A 17,408-nucleotide genomic window follows, 5' to 3' on the forward strand; every position below is an offset into this window, starting at 1 on the left:
GTGAAAGTAGTTATAGACAACATATAAATTAATGTGTAAATTACTGGCTGTGCTCCAATACAATTTTATTATTTATAAAAGCAGGTAGCCCTCAGGATTTGGCCTGAGGGTTGTAGTTTGCTGAGCACTCCCTTTTCTTTTCTTTTCTTTTCTTTTCTTTTTTTTTTTTTTTTTTTTTTGACACTGACCACTTTGTTTTTCAAGGACTTTGAAATACTCACAGATACACAAAACAATAGTTCTCTTTAATTCTGTTTTACATTTTCCTTCTTAGCTTATATAATTAAGATTTTTCAAAACTGACATAAAATACTTATCTGTAAGAACCCTCTGTTTTCAAAACATGAAACTTACTTGTACTAAGTGTAAAGAGCAAATTTTTGCTAGGGCTTAAGGATCCTCATTCATTTGTCTATTAGCTAGTTAGAGGTCATTTAATCCACCCTATCCCTCTATGTGTTTGTGTTTTTAATTAAAAAAAAAAATATTTTTCAGAGAGAAAGACAGAGCATGGGCTGGGGAGGGGAAGAGAGAGAGGGAGACACAGAATCCAAAGCAGGCTCCAGGCCCTGGGCTGCAGCACAGAGCCCGACACAGGGCTTGAACTCATGAAATGCGAGATCATGACCCAAGCCAAAGTCAGACGCCCAGCCGACTGAGCCATCCAAGCACCCCTGCATGTTTGTGTTTAGTCTGAGACTAGATCAGCATCTTATGTATGGACTTCCAGCAGATAGCATGAGATAAAAAATGCAAGAAAACTTTGCAAAAAGTTTTGCAACATCCCCAAAAAAGCCTTCATTATATAAGTCAGTTGGCTTCATCTATCATGGGTCATCTGGGAGGTGACTCCTATTTAGACTACCAGTAAAGACAATTCTTTGTGCCATTTCTTCTGTATATCTAACTTAGATACTTTATTTTTTTAAAGTTTTTTATTTTGAGAGAGAGCACAAGTAGGGGAGGGGCAGAGAAACAGAGAGAGAGAGAGAGAGAGAGAGAATCCCAAGTAGGCTCCACACTGCTAGCACAGAACCCAAAGTGGGGCTCAAACCCACGAACTGTGAGATCATGACCTAAGCTGTAGTCAGATGCTCAACTGACTGAGCCACCCAGGCATACCTAACTTACATACTTTAAGCCCAGTTTTATCTCCCATTTTTGATAGAATAATTTCTTCTCACCAAGTCCTTTATTGAGAACCTAGTTTGATTTTGGAGCCCTGTTTCTCTTAATTTTTTTAATTGAAAATTTCCATAATTTTTGATTTTATTTTTTTAGAGAGAGAGCAAGCCACACACAAGTAAAGGAGGGGCAGAGGAGCTGGAGAAAGAATCTTTTTTTCTTTTAAGTTTATTTATTTATTTATTTTGAGAGTGAGAACACATACGCACACACGTGCACATGAGCAGGGGAAGGGTAGAGAGAGAGATAGAGAGGGTGGGAGAGAATCCCAAGCAGATTCTGCACTGTCAGTGCAGAGCCCAATGGGGGCTCTGTCTCACAACAATGAGATCATGACCAGAGCTGAAATCAATAGTCAGAAGCTTAACTGACTGAGCCACCCAGGCAGCCCACACATGCTTGGTTTTTAAAGCAACTTTTAACCATAAAAATGGAATGCTTCAGTTTGTTCTTTGAACCAAAACTCAATTTTTAAGAAAAGTTCTCTGGTTTGCTTCAGACCTTTTTAAAAATTATGGTGCCGAAAAGTATGGACCTCATTCAGTTTGTCTAATTCAGAAATCCGCATTTGTCATGGAAAAGTGTGAGAGGAAGCTGAGTTACCCAGACTGGGGGAGTGGATGTTATCAGGTAAACTATATGATTGTTAATAATTATTATCAAATATATCTCATTATATGGTTTTTATATTTTAAAATACATTTTATATCTTTATATAATTTACTGATTAATTCTTTAACTTGTTTATATAAATATTACTTTGCTTATGTGTGAAAATATTGTCATTTATTTGAGAAATTACCTTTTTCCACTTGTTTAAAAATACATATATAATTGTTATATATCAGCAAGTTTTATATTAATTTTACTTGGGGCATATACCCCAAGGAAATAATGGAATATATATAATTTTGTTCTTAAATATTACTTTGTAATGGAAAAAATTTGTGATTTTATTTCATAAGATCTGAGGAAAGCATGGATTTAAGAATTAATAAATCAGCTACAGATTAATAATTGTTTTTCTCCTTTGCAATTAGAAATCCAAAAGTAGCAAACTACCTTAAATGACTGCATCACCTTATTAAAAACTTACTAAGATATAGACATTCTATAACTTATGAATATCCAACTTAAAGAATATTCCATACTCTACTAATGGATGTCAGGGAGGAAAGTGTGATCCTGAGAACTGAAAAGTAAGAATTTTTTGTACCATTTCAGCTGCAAGATATAAATGGACTTATGTAGCTGGGAATTTAATTATTACTTTTAAAGTTACTTATAAAATTAGTTTTTTGTAACAGCTTTATTAAGATATAATCCAGACATCATACAATTCATATAAAATTATCTTTGAAACCTTATAGATGAAAATTCAAAATAAATACTTTTCAGTTATAGTCTGATAACTGTAATCCAACAACCATTTTCTAATAAATTCCTTTGAAGATATATTTGTTTATTTAATTCATAGTTTTGACCTGGTTATAATCATAATATAAAATTTTGTTTTACTGCCTTTACTTAGTACTTATGTAGAACAAAACACCTTTTCCAAGTTTTCCCAATAATAAAAATTACTATTCTTCCTGCCTTCCTTCCTTCCTTCCTTCCTTCCTTCCTTCCTTCCTTCCTTCCTTCCTTAGTAAACTCTACCCCCCAACATGGGGCTTGAACTCATGACAGGAGTCACATGCTCTACCAACTGAGTCAGCCAGATGCCCCAATGGCCATAAGACACTGCATCTTTTTTTTTTTTTTTAATAAATGTTTATTCATTTTTGAGAGAAAGAGAGCAAGCATAAGTAGGGGGAGGGGCAGAGAGAGAGAGAGGGGAACAGAGGATCTAAAGCATACTCTGAGCTGATAGCAGCAAGCCCAATGCAGGGCTCAAATTCACAAACTGGGAGATCATGACCTGAGCTGAAGTCAGGCTTTGAACTGACTGAGCTACCCAGGCCCGCCCCCCCCCCCCAAGACATTGCATCTTTTTTTTTTCAATTGTTTGTTTACTTTTACTTTTTTTTTTTTAATTTACATCCAAGTTAGTTAGCATATAGTGCAATAATGATTTCAGGAGTAGAATCTGTGATTCATTCCCTACATATAACACCCAGTGCTCATCCCAGCAGGTGTCCTCCTCAATGCTCCTTGTCCATTTAGCCCATCCCTCCCCACAACCCCTCCAGCAACCCTCAGTTTGTTCCTATATTTAAGAGTTTCTTATGTTTTGTCCCCCTCCCTGTTTATATATTATTTTTGCTTCTCTTCCCTTCTGTTCATCTGTTTTGTGTCTTAAATTACACATATGAGTGAAGTCATATGATATTTGTCTTTGACTAATTTCATTGCATCTTTTTAAAATATCATAATTAGGGAAGTCATTTCCTTGTTGTATATTGAGTTAATTTTCACTTTTCATGATACTATGCTTTTACCTTACCTTTTTAAAAAAATTATTTTTCTAAATTCCCATAAGTGAAAATATTAAATTAAATGGGATAAAGCTAGGGGCTCCTGGGTAGCTCAGTCGGTTAAGTGTCTGACTTCAGCTCAGGTCATGATCTCACAGTCCATGAGTTTGAGCCCTGCGTCGGGCTCTGTACTGACAGCTCAGAGCCTGGAGCCTGCTTCAGATTCTGTGTCTCCCTTTCTCTCTGCTCCCCACCACCCCCCCTCCCCCGCTCGTGCTCTGTCTCTCTCTGTCTCAAAAATAAATAAAAACATTAAAAAAAAATTTTTTAATGGGATAAAGCTAGAACATTGGCAACTATAATAGGAGGATGACCCGTTCAGGCTATTTTATTATATTTCATTTCTTTATTAAGTAAGCTCTATACCCAACGTGGGGCTTGAACTCATGACCTTGAGATCAAGAGTCACGTGCTCTACCAACTGAGCCAGCCAGGCACCCCCTCTTCAGGCAATTTTAATGGTTTGTCAACACCACCAGTACCACAAAGGGATTATGCAAATTTGCAGTACCATCTACAAAAATCAAATGTACTTGGCTTCCCTGTACTTAGAGTTGTCAGTTAATTTTGCTAATTTAATTTTACTAATTTAATGCTAACCACCATTTATATAGGAAAATATGTATGAGTTCCAAACAGTTAACATGGATTAGCTGTTTTGCCTTTTGTTGTTTGTTTTACTTATTTTGACAGAGAAGTTGCAAGAATGGTACAAAATGTTTTTTCTGAGTCATTTAAGTGCAAATTGTTGATGTGCTTTACCTTCAATCCCATGTACTTTGTGCATTTCTTTTAAACAAGACATCCCCCTATATAACCATAATACTATTTTAAAAATTAGGAAATTAACACTGATACATCTAATTCTTGGGCCCTATTCAAGTTCTGCTAATTGTCCCAATAATGTCCTTGTAGTATAGGATCTGGATTAATATCACATGTTGCATAGTTGTCCTGTCTCTGGTCTCCTTCAGTCTGGAACACTTCCTGAGTCTTTTTTTGATTTTTATAACCCTGACATTTAAAAAAACTATAAGTCATTTTTTTCTAAGATGTATCTCACTTTGGGTTTGTCATATGTTTCCTCATGATGAAATTCAGGTCATGTATTTTGGGCAGTAATATCACAGAAGTGATGCTCATGTTCTTATGGTGGTACACCCATGATTTGTCCTTTTACTGGTGATGTTAACTTGCTGGTATCTCCCAGGCTTCTTCACTATCAATTACTCTTTTCTTATTAATTCCCTTTGTAATCAATAAATATTTTGCAGGGAAGTACTGTGTCAATAAATTTTTCTTACCATACTTTCATTTTACTAATTTATACATTTATATCAGCATTGAGTCATGAAATCCATTTTATTAAAGATATTACCATTACTATCATTATTTATTTTGATACTCAATTTCCCCCAGATTTGGCCAGAGGAAGACACCTTCAGGTGTCTATGTCCTTCTGGTCTTTCCCCATCTTTCTTTGAATGTTTCCTTGCTTTCTGGTGCAAGATATTCTAGCACATGCAGCTCTTGAGTCAACAAATTCTTCAAGAAGCTCTAGTTTTTTGTTTTTGTTTTTGTTTTTTTATTTATTTTGAGAGAGAGAGAGAGAGAGAGAGAGAGAGAGAGAGTGTGCAAGCAGGGAAGGGCGGGAAGAGAGAGAAAGACAGAATCCCAAACACCCAGAATCTCTGCACTGTCAACACAGAGCTCGACGTGGGGCTAGAACTCCTGAATCGTGAGATCATGACCTGAACTGAAATCAAGAGTCAGATACATAACCAACTGAGCCACCCACGTGCCCCAAAAAGCTCTAGTTTCTTTAGTGAAGTGTGGTATTTAAGAGACTAAGATCTGTTGTTAGATGTAGTGTGCATTGTCACTAGGATATAGCTACTCCCCAAGCCCTCTTGGTGAACAGATCTGGGAAATAGATGTGTGTATATAATTTGCTTGTATATTCATATGTGTGTGTGTTTGTGTGTGTGTGTGTGTGTTTGTGTGTGTGTGTGTGTGTGTGTATAACTGAGTTTGTACCAGTATCTTTGGTTCCAGTCCAACCCTAAAGGGTTCAGTTTAGTTTTCTCTGTTTCCATGTTTGTAATTCCTTTCACAGAGAGAAATCTGACTCTCATTGTCCTCAGTATGCTTATTTGATCTGATCACATCCCTTTCACCTTCTCCCACCCCTACATAATTACCCTCCTTACCCACCCAGATTCTGACACAGTCCACCAGGTCACATCTCTTCCTCACCGTGATCCAGATTCTGTGCACATCTTTAGGATATGAATGCTCTTTCTTCCATGAAACTTTCTAAGCTTTATTGCTTGTTTCTACCATTTATTGACTGTAGGAATGCTGACAGTACTGACTCCATCTTTAGCCCTCCATCTTCTTCATGTATGATTGATGACCTCTCTTGGGGCTATGTGTTCCAGGCCTCTTGGAGATTAATATGTATACCTTAGAAATGCCTGCCAAAGGGGCGCCTGGGTGGCGCAGTCGGTTAAGCGTCCGACTTCAGCCAGGTCACGATCTTGCGGTCTGTGAGTTCAAGCCCCGCGTCGGGCTCTGGGCTGATGGCTCAGAGCCTGGAGCCTGTTTCCGATTCTGTGTCTCCCTCTCTCTCTGCCCCTCGCCCGTTCATGCTCTGTCTCTCTCTGTCCCAAAAATAAATAAACGTTGAAAAAAAAAAAATTAAAAAAAAAAGAAAAAAAAAAAAAAAGAAATGCCTGCCAAAGCTGGAATGCGGGAGGCTTGCTTTGGCCTCCTGTGAATCTAGAGATAACATAGTCTTTCCTCCTCCTGACGCACAGATGGTACCACAAGGTCTGTTAAAGATTAGCTGTCTGTTGGATGCATGTGAACCCTTTGAAGTGCATGTAAGCCTTTTGATCTTACTACATACCCTTCTGCTCGTCCCCTTCCTCTATAAAATATGTAGACTAAGGACTGGACTTTGCAGAGAATAACTGCACAACTGTCCAAATCACCATCCACCTGATCATGCTGTCAGTAAGTTACCCTGAATTAAACTATATAAAGTGTATGGAGTTGCCTCCTTCATTTTTCAGTCTCAAAGTGTCTTCTGTCTTTGAAGGATACTTTACAGTCCCTCCATTTTCCAACATTGACTCTTAATCGTAAACAGCTTAACACTGTTAAATTTGCTGGGGGGGTGGGTGGGTGGAATTTATATGCCACCCTTTTCTCTTCAGTTAAAGCTGCTAGAGGACAGGTATTGGGTCACGGACTTCTTTGGTATCCTTTTCAGCCACAAAGCACAATATTCAGTCAGTTCTCACTTAAAAGAATGATTACATTGCACTGTAGTTATGGTGGTGCTTCCTAGATGTGGGTCATTGAATGACAGACTTATGGAAGAGGTTATACTTTGTTGTCATTTGTTTTCTTGAACTTATTATAACTTAAATTTCCAAATGAGTATTACACTTAAACTTAGTTCATGATTGAGTTATTTCAAAGATGACTCCATTGTTGAAATGTACTTATGGAACTCCTCTTTTGAAATTGCCTTTAGAAAGAGTTTAGTAGCCTCCTAGGAAAATCAGTTTTAGTATTTTGCATCACACCTATATTAATTTAATGTTAACTGATTTAGTCAACTTTACCAGACTTGGTTCTGGGTAACTTTTGGTATTTCTAAAAACTATATCAACTTGCAAAGTAAAAATTTACCACCATCAAACATACTCAAAATCATATACTTGGTTTGAGGATAGGCCCAGGAGAGAAGTTCTGGAAATATTTAAAGTGAAGTAGCATAATTGGCATTAATGTGTCTTTTTATAAAACAACTGTGAAGAAGACACATTTAACATTTTTTTAAAGTTAGTTTTAACATGTTTGCTTTTTAAAATTGACTTGGGTGTCTGGGTGGCTCAGTCAGTTGAGCAGCCGACTCTTGATTTCTGCTTAGGTCATGATCCCAGGTGAGCATGGAGCCTGCTTAAGATTCTCTTTCTCTCTCCCTTTCCCCCACTCATGCTCTCTCTCTCTAAAATAAAAAGAAAAAAAATCTGATTTTATTAGTTACCCCCGCAGTTAAAATATGAGTCCTACCTTTAAGCACTTTTTTTTTTTAAAGTTTATTCGTTCGTTTTGACAGAGAGAGAGAACATGCGCATGGGAGGGGCAGAGGGAGAGGTAGAGAGAGAGAGAATCCCAAGTAGGCACACACTGTCAGCACAGAGCTCAATGTGGGGCTCAAACTCACAAACTGTGAGATCATGACCTGAGCCCAAACCAAGATTCAGACACTTATGCAACCGACTGAGCCACTGAGGTGCCCCAAGTCCTGCCTTTGAAGATGTTACCAGTCCATATAAAATCACTATGACCATTTTTATACCTGAGCGAAGGATCTAGGATAAGGAAAAGAATAAAGAACTTTTTTACTATGTACATTTCTATGCTGTATGCTTTTTTCTTTTTACAATGAGCATATATATTTATAATTTAAAATATATTATAAAAATTTGATTTACAAAATTTGTGACTTGTGGAGAAAATGACTTGAGTAATGGCTCTTTGACAGAGATTTAAGGTGAAGTATAATGAGAATACTAGGATCTATAGAAATGTTATTCTTTTTTTTTAGGATTTTATTTTTAAAACTTTTTTGTTTTGAGAGAGAGAGAGAACAAGTGCAGGGGAGGGGCAGAAAGGGAGAAAGAAAATCCCAAATAAACTCTACTCCGACAGCAAAGAATCCAGCACAGGGCTCAGTCCCACTGACTGAGAGATCATGACAGGAGCTGAAATCAAGAGTTGGATGCTTAACCGATTGAGGCACCCAGGCACCCCTAAGATTTTATTTATTTTAAGTAATCTCTACACCCAATCCCAATGGTGGGACTCAAACTCACAACCCCAAGATCAAGAGTCACACACTCCACCAACTGAGCCAGCCAGCACCCCTACAGAAATGTTATTCTTGATAACTTGGTTTCAGGGGTCTGTGAATCCAAATTGTATGTAAAGTTGTGTGTTATCTTGTATATGTACTGAAAAGTATCCATAGATTTCCTCAGATTTTTTTGAAAATGCTAAACTAAAAATTTAAGAACAACTACCACAGAGTGTATTTTAGAACCTGAATAACTTAGCGTTCTTTATATGAGATTAAAGACCTCCCTATACCCCAAATTGTTTTATAGTCAGTATTTTTAGTAATGTATTTTCCTGTAGGTGAAGGAAGGCTCATATATTATGTATGGAATCTAACTGATCTGATTTTTTTTTTTTTTTTTCCTATTTGAAGGTTTCTTGTTCTCCCCAAGGTCTGACAGTTTGGGTTCAGAACACTTCATATTTGTGTAGTCGGGCTGGGCAGGTCCTCCCCGTCAGTATTCAGATGAATGGCTGGATTCACGATGGTAACCTGCTCTGCCCATCATGCTGGGACTTCTGTGAGCTCTGTCCTCCAGAAACAGATCCTCCAGCTGCTAACCTGACCCGAGCTCTACCACTGGGTGAGTAGTCTCTATGGGTGGAGTAAAGAGAGGGACTTCTCTTATATAATGTTGAAAATTACCTTCAAGGAAACTCTAAAATAAGTTGAGCATCTTCTCTTCTAATTGCAGTTTTATGGGAAAGCCCCTTCCCACCATTGCTAGAAATTGAAAGTGGGTAAATGTGACACTTCTGTTCAGTAGCAAGAGTAAGGAACCTTTTGGTCTAAAGACCTTATGACTTGCAAAAAAAAAAAAAAAATTCATTCAAAATTACAAAACCTGAGGGTACCTAGGTGGCTCGGTCGGTTAAACTACCGAGTCTTGATTTCAGCTCAGATCATAATCTCACGATTCATGGGTTTGAGCCCCGCATCAGGCTCTGTACTGACAGCATGGAGCCTACTTGGGATTTTCTCTCTCTTTCTTTGTCTGCCTCTACCCCGCTTGTTCATTCTCTCTCTCTCTCTCTCTCTCTCTGTCTCAAAACAAATAAACTTTAAAAAAGAAAAGAAAATGTAGGGGTGCCTGGGTGACTCAGTCTGTTAAGCATCTGACTGGTTCAGGTCATGACCTCGTGGTTCATAAGTTGAAACCCCGCATCAGGCTCTCTGCTGTCAGCACAGAGCCAGCTTTGGATCTTCTGTATCCCTCTCTGTGCTCCTCCCCTGCTCTCTCTCTCTCTCAAAAATAAATAAACATTAAAAAAAGGAAAATGTCCTTTAAAAAAAATTACAAAAACTGAATGTTTCAACCATTCATTTTGAAATTCAGAGTAAACAAAATTCTGTTCATTAAACACATAAAGCAATTAAATATATTTTCAGTTATACAGGCATACCTCATTTTATTCTGCTTTACTTTATTGCACTTCACAGATATATTGCATTTTTTACACGTGGAAGGTTTGTGGCAGCTGTATCAGCAACTCTGCCAGCACCACTTTTCCAACAGCATTGGCTCAATTCGGGTCTCTCTGTTACACTTTGGTAATTCTCACAAAATTTGAAATTTTTAACTATTATATTTGTTATGGTGATATATGATCAGTGACCTTTGATATTACTATTATAATTTGTTATTTTGGGGCACCAGGAACCACACTCATAAAACAGTGAACTGAATTGATAAATGTGTGTGTTCTCACTGCTTCACTGGCCAATGATTCCCATTTCCCTCCATTTCCTTGGGCCTCCCTATTCTCTGAGACACAACAGTATTGAAATTAGGCCAGTTAATAACTGTACAGTGTCTTCTAAGTGTTCAAGTAAAAGGAAGAGTCACATGTCTGTCACTTTAAATCAAAAACTAGAAATGATTCAACTTAATGAAGAAGGCATGTCAAAGCTGAGATAGACCAAAAGCTAGTTGTGTCAGTTATCCAAGATGTGAATGCAAAGGAAAAGTTCTTGAAGGAAATGAAAAGTGATATTCCAGTGAATACACAAATGATAAAGAAAGTGAAATAGCCTTATTGCTGATAACGGAGAAGGTCTGAGTAGTCTGCACAGAAGATCAAACCAGCCACAACATTCCCTTAAGCCAAAACCTAATCCAGAGCAAGGCCCTAACTCTTCAATTCTGTGAAGGCTGAGAGAGGTGAGGAAGCTGCAGAAGAACAGCTGGAACTTAGCAGAAGTTGGTTCATGAGGCTTAAGGAAAGAAGCCATCTCCATAACATAAAAGCATTAGATAAAGCAGCAGGTGCTGATACAGAAGCTGTAACGAGTTATCCAGAAGATCTAGTTCAGGTAATTAATGGAAGCAGCTACACCAAACAACAGATTTTCAATGTAGACTAGACAGCCTTCTACTGGAAGAAGATGCCACCTAGGACTTTCATAGCTAGAAAAGAGAAGTCAATGCCTGGCTTCAAAGGTTCTGAGGACAGGCTGACTCTCTTATTAGGGGCTGATGAAGCTGGTGACCTGAAGTTGAATGGTGGACGAAGTGCTCATTTGCCATTCTGAAAATCCTTGGGCTCTTAAGAATCACACCAAACCTCCTCTGTCCATGCTCTGTAAGCGGAACAACAAAGCCTAGATGACAGCACATCTGTTTGCAACATGGTTTACTGAATATTTTAAGCCCACCGTTGAGATTACTGTCCAGAAAAAAAAGATTCCTTTTAAAATATGACTGCTCATTGTCAATGCACCTGGTCACCCAAGAGCTCTGATGGAAATGGATGAGATTCATGTTGTTTTCATACCTGCTAACACAGCATCCAATCCACAGCCCACAGAGCAAGGAGTAATTTTGACTTTCGAGTCTTGTTATATAAGGAATATACCTAACAAGGCTATGGCTGCCATAGATAGTGATTCCTCTGATGGATCTGAGCAAAGTAAGTGAAAACCTTCTGGGAAGGGTTCACCATCCTAGATGCCATTAAGCAAATTTGTGAGTCATGGGAAGAGGTCAAAATAGCAACATCAACAGGAGTTTGGAAGAAGTTGATTCCAACCCTCATGGATGACTTTGAGGGCTCAAGATTCCAGTGCAGGAAGGAACTGCAGATGTGGTAGAAATAGCAAGAGAACCAGAATCAGAAGTGGAGCCTGAATATGGGACTGATTGCTGCAACCTCTTGATAAAACTTGAATGGATGAGAAAGAAGTTGCTTCTTATGCATGAGCAAAGAGAGTGGTTTCCTGAGGTGGAAAGTACTCCTGGTGAAGATGCTGTGAAGATTGTTGAAATGACAGCAAAGGATCTAGAGTATTACCTAAAATTAGTTGAGGAAGAGCAGTGGGGTTTGAGAGAGTTGAATCCAACTTTGAAAGAAGTTCTGTGGGCAAAATGCTATCAAACAACATCACATGCTACAGAAAATCATTTGTGAAAGGAAGAGTCAATTGATGTGGCAAATGTCATTGTTGTCATATTTTAAGAAATTGCTACAGCCACCCCAACCTTCAGCAGCCACCACCCACCACTAACCAGTCAGCAACCATCAATATCTAGGCAAGACCCTCCATCAGCAAAAAAGATTACAACTTGCAGAAAGTTTGGATGATGGTTAGCATTTTTGAACAACAAAGTACTTTTAAATTAAGGTATCTACATTTTTTAGGCATAATATTATTGCACACTTGACAGACTATAGTGCAGTATAAATATAACTTTATATGCACCAGGAAACAAAACATTCATTTGACTTGCTTTATTGCATTGTTTGACTAATTGTAGTGGTCTGGGACTGAACATGCAATATCTATGAACATGCAATATGCCTGTGGTATAACTAGGTTAGGTAAAAGAAAGGGAAAGACACTCAAAAAGATGCTTAAAGAAAGGACTGACATACCCACAAAGAAGAGAAAAGTGCAAGGAGACACAAATATGCACAAAGATAGAAAGACTGGCTAGTAGTGGCAAAGTGGTTTTCATTGAGGTATATTTTGCTCATTCTGTGAGACTTCAGAGAGTAGAATTGAGACCAACAGAATAAAGTTGCAGGGAGACAGATTCCAGTTAAATCCTTTAGATTCAGGAGAGGAATGGAAAGAACTACCTTGATAAAAAGGCATTTCCTACTATTGAAGTGTGTAAACTGAGGCTGATGACCTATTACTAAGAGTTATAAAAGCAAAATTCTTGAGTTAGGCTTTGACCTATGATTTATGAGATTTTAATTAAATGGCCTATGTTTTTATATCAGTTTGACATTTTAGAATATGAATAATAAAGATCTCATGCATTGTTTCATTTTCTCAATTGGAAGTATTTTTTGTTTTTTTAACTTTATTTATTTTGAGGGGGCAAGAGAATGTGAGTGGGAGAGGGACAGAGGGGAAGAGAGAGAATCCCAAGCAGGCTTCACACTCACTGAGGAGCCGCATGCGGGGCTTGATCCCATGACTGTGAGACCTGAGCCGAAATCAAGAGTTGGACACTTAACCAACTGAGCTACCAGGTGCTTTATTTTATTTTATTTTATTTTATTTTATTTTATTTTATTTTATTTATTTATTTAAATGTTTATTTTTGAGAGAGCATGAGCAGGGGAGGGAAAGAGAGAGAGGGATACACAGAATCCGAAGCAGGCTCTAGGCTCTGAGCTGTCAGCACAGAGCCTGATGTGGGGCTGGAACTCATGAACCATGAGATCATGACCTGAGCTGAAGTTGGATGCTTAACTGACTGAGCCACCCAGGTGCCCTTGGAGGTATTTTTTAAATGGAACCGTGTAGCCCTTTGCCTGTTCCTTGGTCTGATTGAAAATGGAGGGCTACATTCATTTACACTTCAAAGTTTCTCCACCTCTAAGATTTAGTTTCTTTCCCAAATCCTGGGGCTTTCTGCAGATATGAGCTGTTAGGTAGAGAGTGAGTTTTAGGAGATTGTACTTGTGTTGGGAGTGCCTGAGACCACCTCCAGGTTTGGTGGTTCGCTAGGACTCACAGGACTCAGCCTGTAGTTGTACTTATGGCAAAGGCTTGTTAAAGCAGAATCAGCAAAGGGGGAAGGGGCAATGGGGTGATGTCTGGAGGAAACCAGTTCCCAGACAGACAACCAGCTTACGAGCTGGACTTTCGAAGGATGGCAACCTCAAGCCTGCTATGTTATCTCTTTTCTGAACAGAACTTCAGGGAGTCTGCTGTGTTCTGCAGTGCAGTTATAATAGTACTGACATAATGAATTGTTTGAAATGACAGAAGATCATGGGTCCTTTTAATGTGGTAAATAGTACATGTAGTGCTAAATACTCTTAGGTAACTTACTTTTAATATGAAACTGGTAGGATGACCTAATTTTGTTGTTACTGTTAAATTACTATGGCTAGAATAGAAGGGCTGATAGTCCACAAGTAGGTGGTTCTGATGGAGTTCCCATCCTTAGGGCTAATGTCAGTTAACTGTAACAATCTGTCTCTATCTCATCATCCAAGAGATGAGCAAGGATTGAGCTATTAGCAGTTAGAATTGAAATAGAGAGTTATTTGTGCTGGTTCAGGGGTAAGAATCTTGGGAGTACAGTAGAAGAATGTCTAGGATTAAGAGGAAATCCAAACCAGGTCAAGGGGCTATGATAATTATTTCTTGTTCTTGGAACATGGCAAAGACAAGTGAATCTATTGAAAGGAGGTGGAGAGTCGAGATTGCAAACCACCAGCCCCTTATGCCTGCACAGTCTGCACCTGAGACTGCTTATCCTGCTCGCTCTTTATCAGTTATCCTTCTGATATAGTGTTGGTATGATGTGGTTGATTTCCCTGTTAACTTGCCCATTTCCATGAGGAAGCATGTTCAAAAGAGCATCACAACCACCAAATTTTGAAAAATGTATAAATATTACAAGGATACATTTTAGGCATTGCTTTTAAAACATATACATCACTGTTGAAATTGTAAAATATCTTGAGTTACCGTATTTGCTGATGTGTTCAATGAGCATACTGAGCCTTTACAGAATATTAAACTATGTGCCAGAAACTATGGCAAACTTTACAAGAAATGTTTTTTTCAGGTAAATAGCTTGTTTCAGTTTAATACTTTTTTTTAAATGTACTTGTATGAGAAATACTATTAGAATTAACCTATGATGAAGCTTAGTAAACAAGTATAAAAATGACCATCTCTAATCCTTCGGTTTTATGAAAGTATTTCTTTAGGTCTTTAAGCATGCCTTTAAAACATTAAAACTACCAATATTCTGGAGGAAGTGTAAAAGATATTCTTCTCCCTAAATTTTTCTGATTATTGTTGGTCTCAGGTGTTAGTTCGCATAGACTTTTCTTACATTTGTAATTTCTTTTAGAATGTGAAACGCTGACCTTCTTTTCTCTCTCCTTTAGTCATCACTTTCTAAATGCTAGAATATGATTAAATGATTGTTCTGTATTGCCTAAGATAGTTTCCATTAGTGAATATGAAAGATTTATTTCTGAATTCTTTCTAGTCTCTTCAGATTGTAAGGGTTGTTTTTGTTTCCATTTATTGAATGTTAGACACTTTGCCAAATTCTTTATGTCTACATCATTGCATTTAACCATCACAAAACCTAATGAGGTAGGAATTATCGTTTTACACATGAGAAAACTAAGGTATAAAGAAATTAAGTAATGTATTATCCATGGTCATAGCTAATAAATAATGAAGTTCAGAAAAAAAAAAACAAAACCCAGATCTTATTGTCTCTAATTCATTTTGAAACCCTCTTTTTGAATCTTTTCATCTTAATTAGTATTAACACAGAAAGTGTAGTGTTTTTGAAGAACAAATGTTCCAGAACTCCTGTTAATGTTTTAATAGCTTGTTAAATTTTAGTACCAACAGTAGATAAACAATACCTACTTCTCCTATTTCCTTTGGGCTAAATTGAAAGTCAGGAAGTAAAGGGATATGCCTGTGTTATTAGTGACTCCAGGGTCCATTTGTTAATCCAGCCAAGACCACTTTACCTGATGCTCTAGGCTACAATTTATCCAATTTATTCTGGGTTGATGGAAATGTTCCATAGTCTGCATTGTCCAGTACAGTACTCATTAGCCACATATGACTTTTGAACATGTAAGATGTGGTTAATGTTAGTGTGAAACTATTTTATTGTAATTAACTGAGATTTAAATAGCACATATAGCTATGGTTGCCATATTGAATAGTGCAGTCCTACGTCAGAAGTTCTCAAAATTTAATCAGAATCATGTTAAATTGCTAGGCCTTAACTCCCAGAATTTCGGATTCAGAAGATCTGTGTTAAAGCTTGAGAATTTGCATTAAAATTTTTTTAATGTTTTTATTTATTTTTGAGATATAGAGAGAGAGAGCATGAGCAGGGGAAGGGGCAGAGAGAGAGGGAGACACAGAACCCGAAGCAGACTCCAGGCTCTGAGCTGTCAGCACAGAGCCCGACTTGGGGCTTGAACTTACAAACCACAAGATCATGACCTGAGCCAAAGTCAGACGCTTAACCAACTGAGCCACCCAGGTGCCCCCAGAATTTGCATTTTTAACAAGTTCCCAGGTGATGCTGATATTGTTGACATAAGGACTAAACTTTGAGGACTGTTGTTAACTAAGTGGGATTTTTTTTTAAGATTTTACAAATACCAGCATGATTCCATTGAGGAAGAATAGGAATTCTCCATTGTTTACCTGGCTTACAGGCAGTGAAATAATTTTTTTTAAATACTTGTTCCACACTGCATAGTGCTCAGAAGAGCAAGCTTCAGTGCCTTAACAATTATCATTCTTTTCATTGTGTAGCTGAAGACAAATCTTATTTTTCTTATCTTTTAAGTAAGTCAGACTTGAAGCTTGGTTGGCTGTTTATTAATTGAAATATTAGAAAGGACAACTTATTTCTAAAATAAAGTCAGGTTGACCTGGTCTCCTGGATACAATAAAAATGTTTTCCATACTTTGTGTGTGTGTGTGTGTGTGTGTGTGTGTGTGTGTGTGTGTAACTTTTTTTTTTAATTTTTTTAAAAGTTTTTTTATTTTGAGAGAGATAGAGTGCAAATGAGGGAGGGACAGAGAGAGGGCGAGAGAGAGGATCCCAAGCAGGCTCCACACTACCAGTGCAGAGCCCACTGTGGGGCTCAAACCCACAAAGCCATGAGATCATGACCTGGGCTGAAACCAGGAGTCAGATGCTCAACTGACTGAGCCACCCAGGAGGCCCCAAAAATGTTTTCCATTCTGAGAATTGTTTGGGGAAGTCATTTTAGCCCTGAGAATGACTCATAGCTAAATTAAAATGTGTTCCTGGGGTGCCTGGGTGGCTCAGTTGGTTGAGCGTCCGACTTCAGCTCAGGTCATGATCTCGCAGTTGACGAGTTCGAGCCCTGCGTCAGGCTCTGTTCTGACAGCTCAGAGCCTGGAGCCTGCTTCGGATTCTGTCTCCCCCTCTCTCTCTCTGCCTCTCCCCCACTCATGCTCTGTCTCTCTGTCTTAAAAATAAAGATAAACATTAAAATTTTTTTTAAATGTATTCCTAGTGCCCAAAGCCCATACAATCTTCTGCCTTTCCATATCAGCCTGGGGTAATATGGATAGATGGGTAGATATTTAGAGATCAGGGACCATATGTCCTGGTTTTCCTGGGACAGTCAATGTGCCAGTGGTCCTGGTATAATTATTAATAGCATTCCCTTGTATTAATCAGAAAGAACTATTTAGTTGGTCTAAGCAAATTTTATTTCACACTTCATAAAGTAGGCAGTCTCCACACTCAAGAGTAGAAAACTGCAAAATAAGGGAAAAGGACAGCAAGCAGGAAACAAGGAAGAAGTACTTGGCTTGAGTTGATTGCATATCTGACC

At 38.0% G+C, this 17,408-nt stretch overlaps 1 protein-coding gene across 7 annotated transcripts in view; it reads left to right on the plus strand.

Annotated features, from left to right (window-relative positions):
- The window catches only part of LMLN (leishmanolysin like peptidase), a 93,654-nt gene that overhangs the window by 63,370 nt on the left and 12,876 nt on the right, over positions 1 to 17,408 (plus strand). For 6 of the 7 annotated variants that reach the window (XR_006965625.1, XR_006965626.1, XR_006965627.1 and 3 more), the window contains 2 exons: positions 1,685 to 1,815; positions 8,950 to 9,160. Coding sequence is in view for 4 of the 7 variants with exons in the window: in XM_047098945.1 (XP_046954901.1) it covers positions 1,685 to 1,815; positions 8,950 to 9,160 (342 nt within the window). In the remaining 3 variants the exon portion in view is untranslated. Of the gene's footprint in view, positions 1 to 1,684; positions 1,816 to 8,949; positions 9,161 to 17,408 lie in introns of those variants that run through there. The other variant, XM_047098947.1, reaches the window with a different exon arrangement.

This window comes from Lynx rufus, unplaced genomic scaffold (genome assembly GCF_022079265.1).
Source record: "Lynx rufus isolate CCGP_SWC_20201006 ecotype Redwood Valley unplaced genomic scaffold, mLynRuf1.p SCAF_5, whole genome shotgun sequence".
Classification (NCBI taxonomy): domain Eukaryota; kingdom Metazoa; phylum Chordata; class Mammalia; order Carnivora; family Felidae; genus Lynx; species Lynx rufus.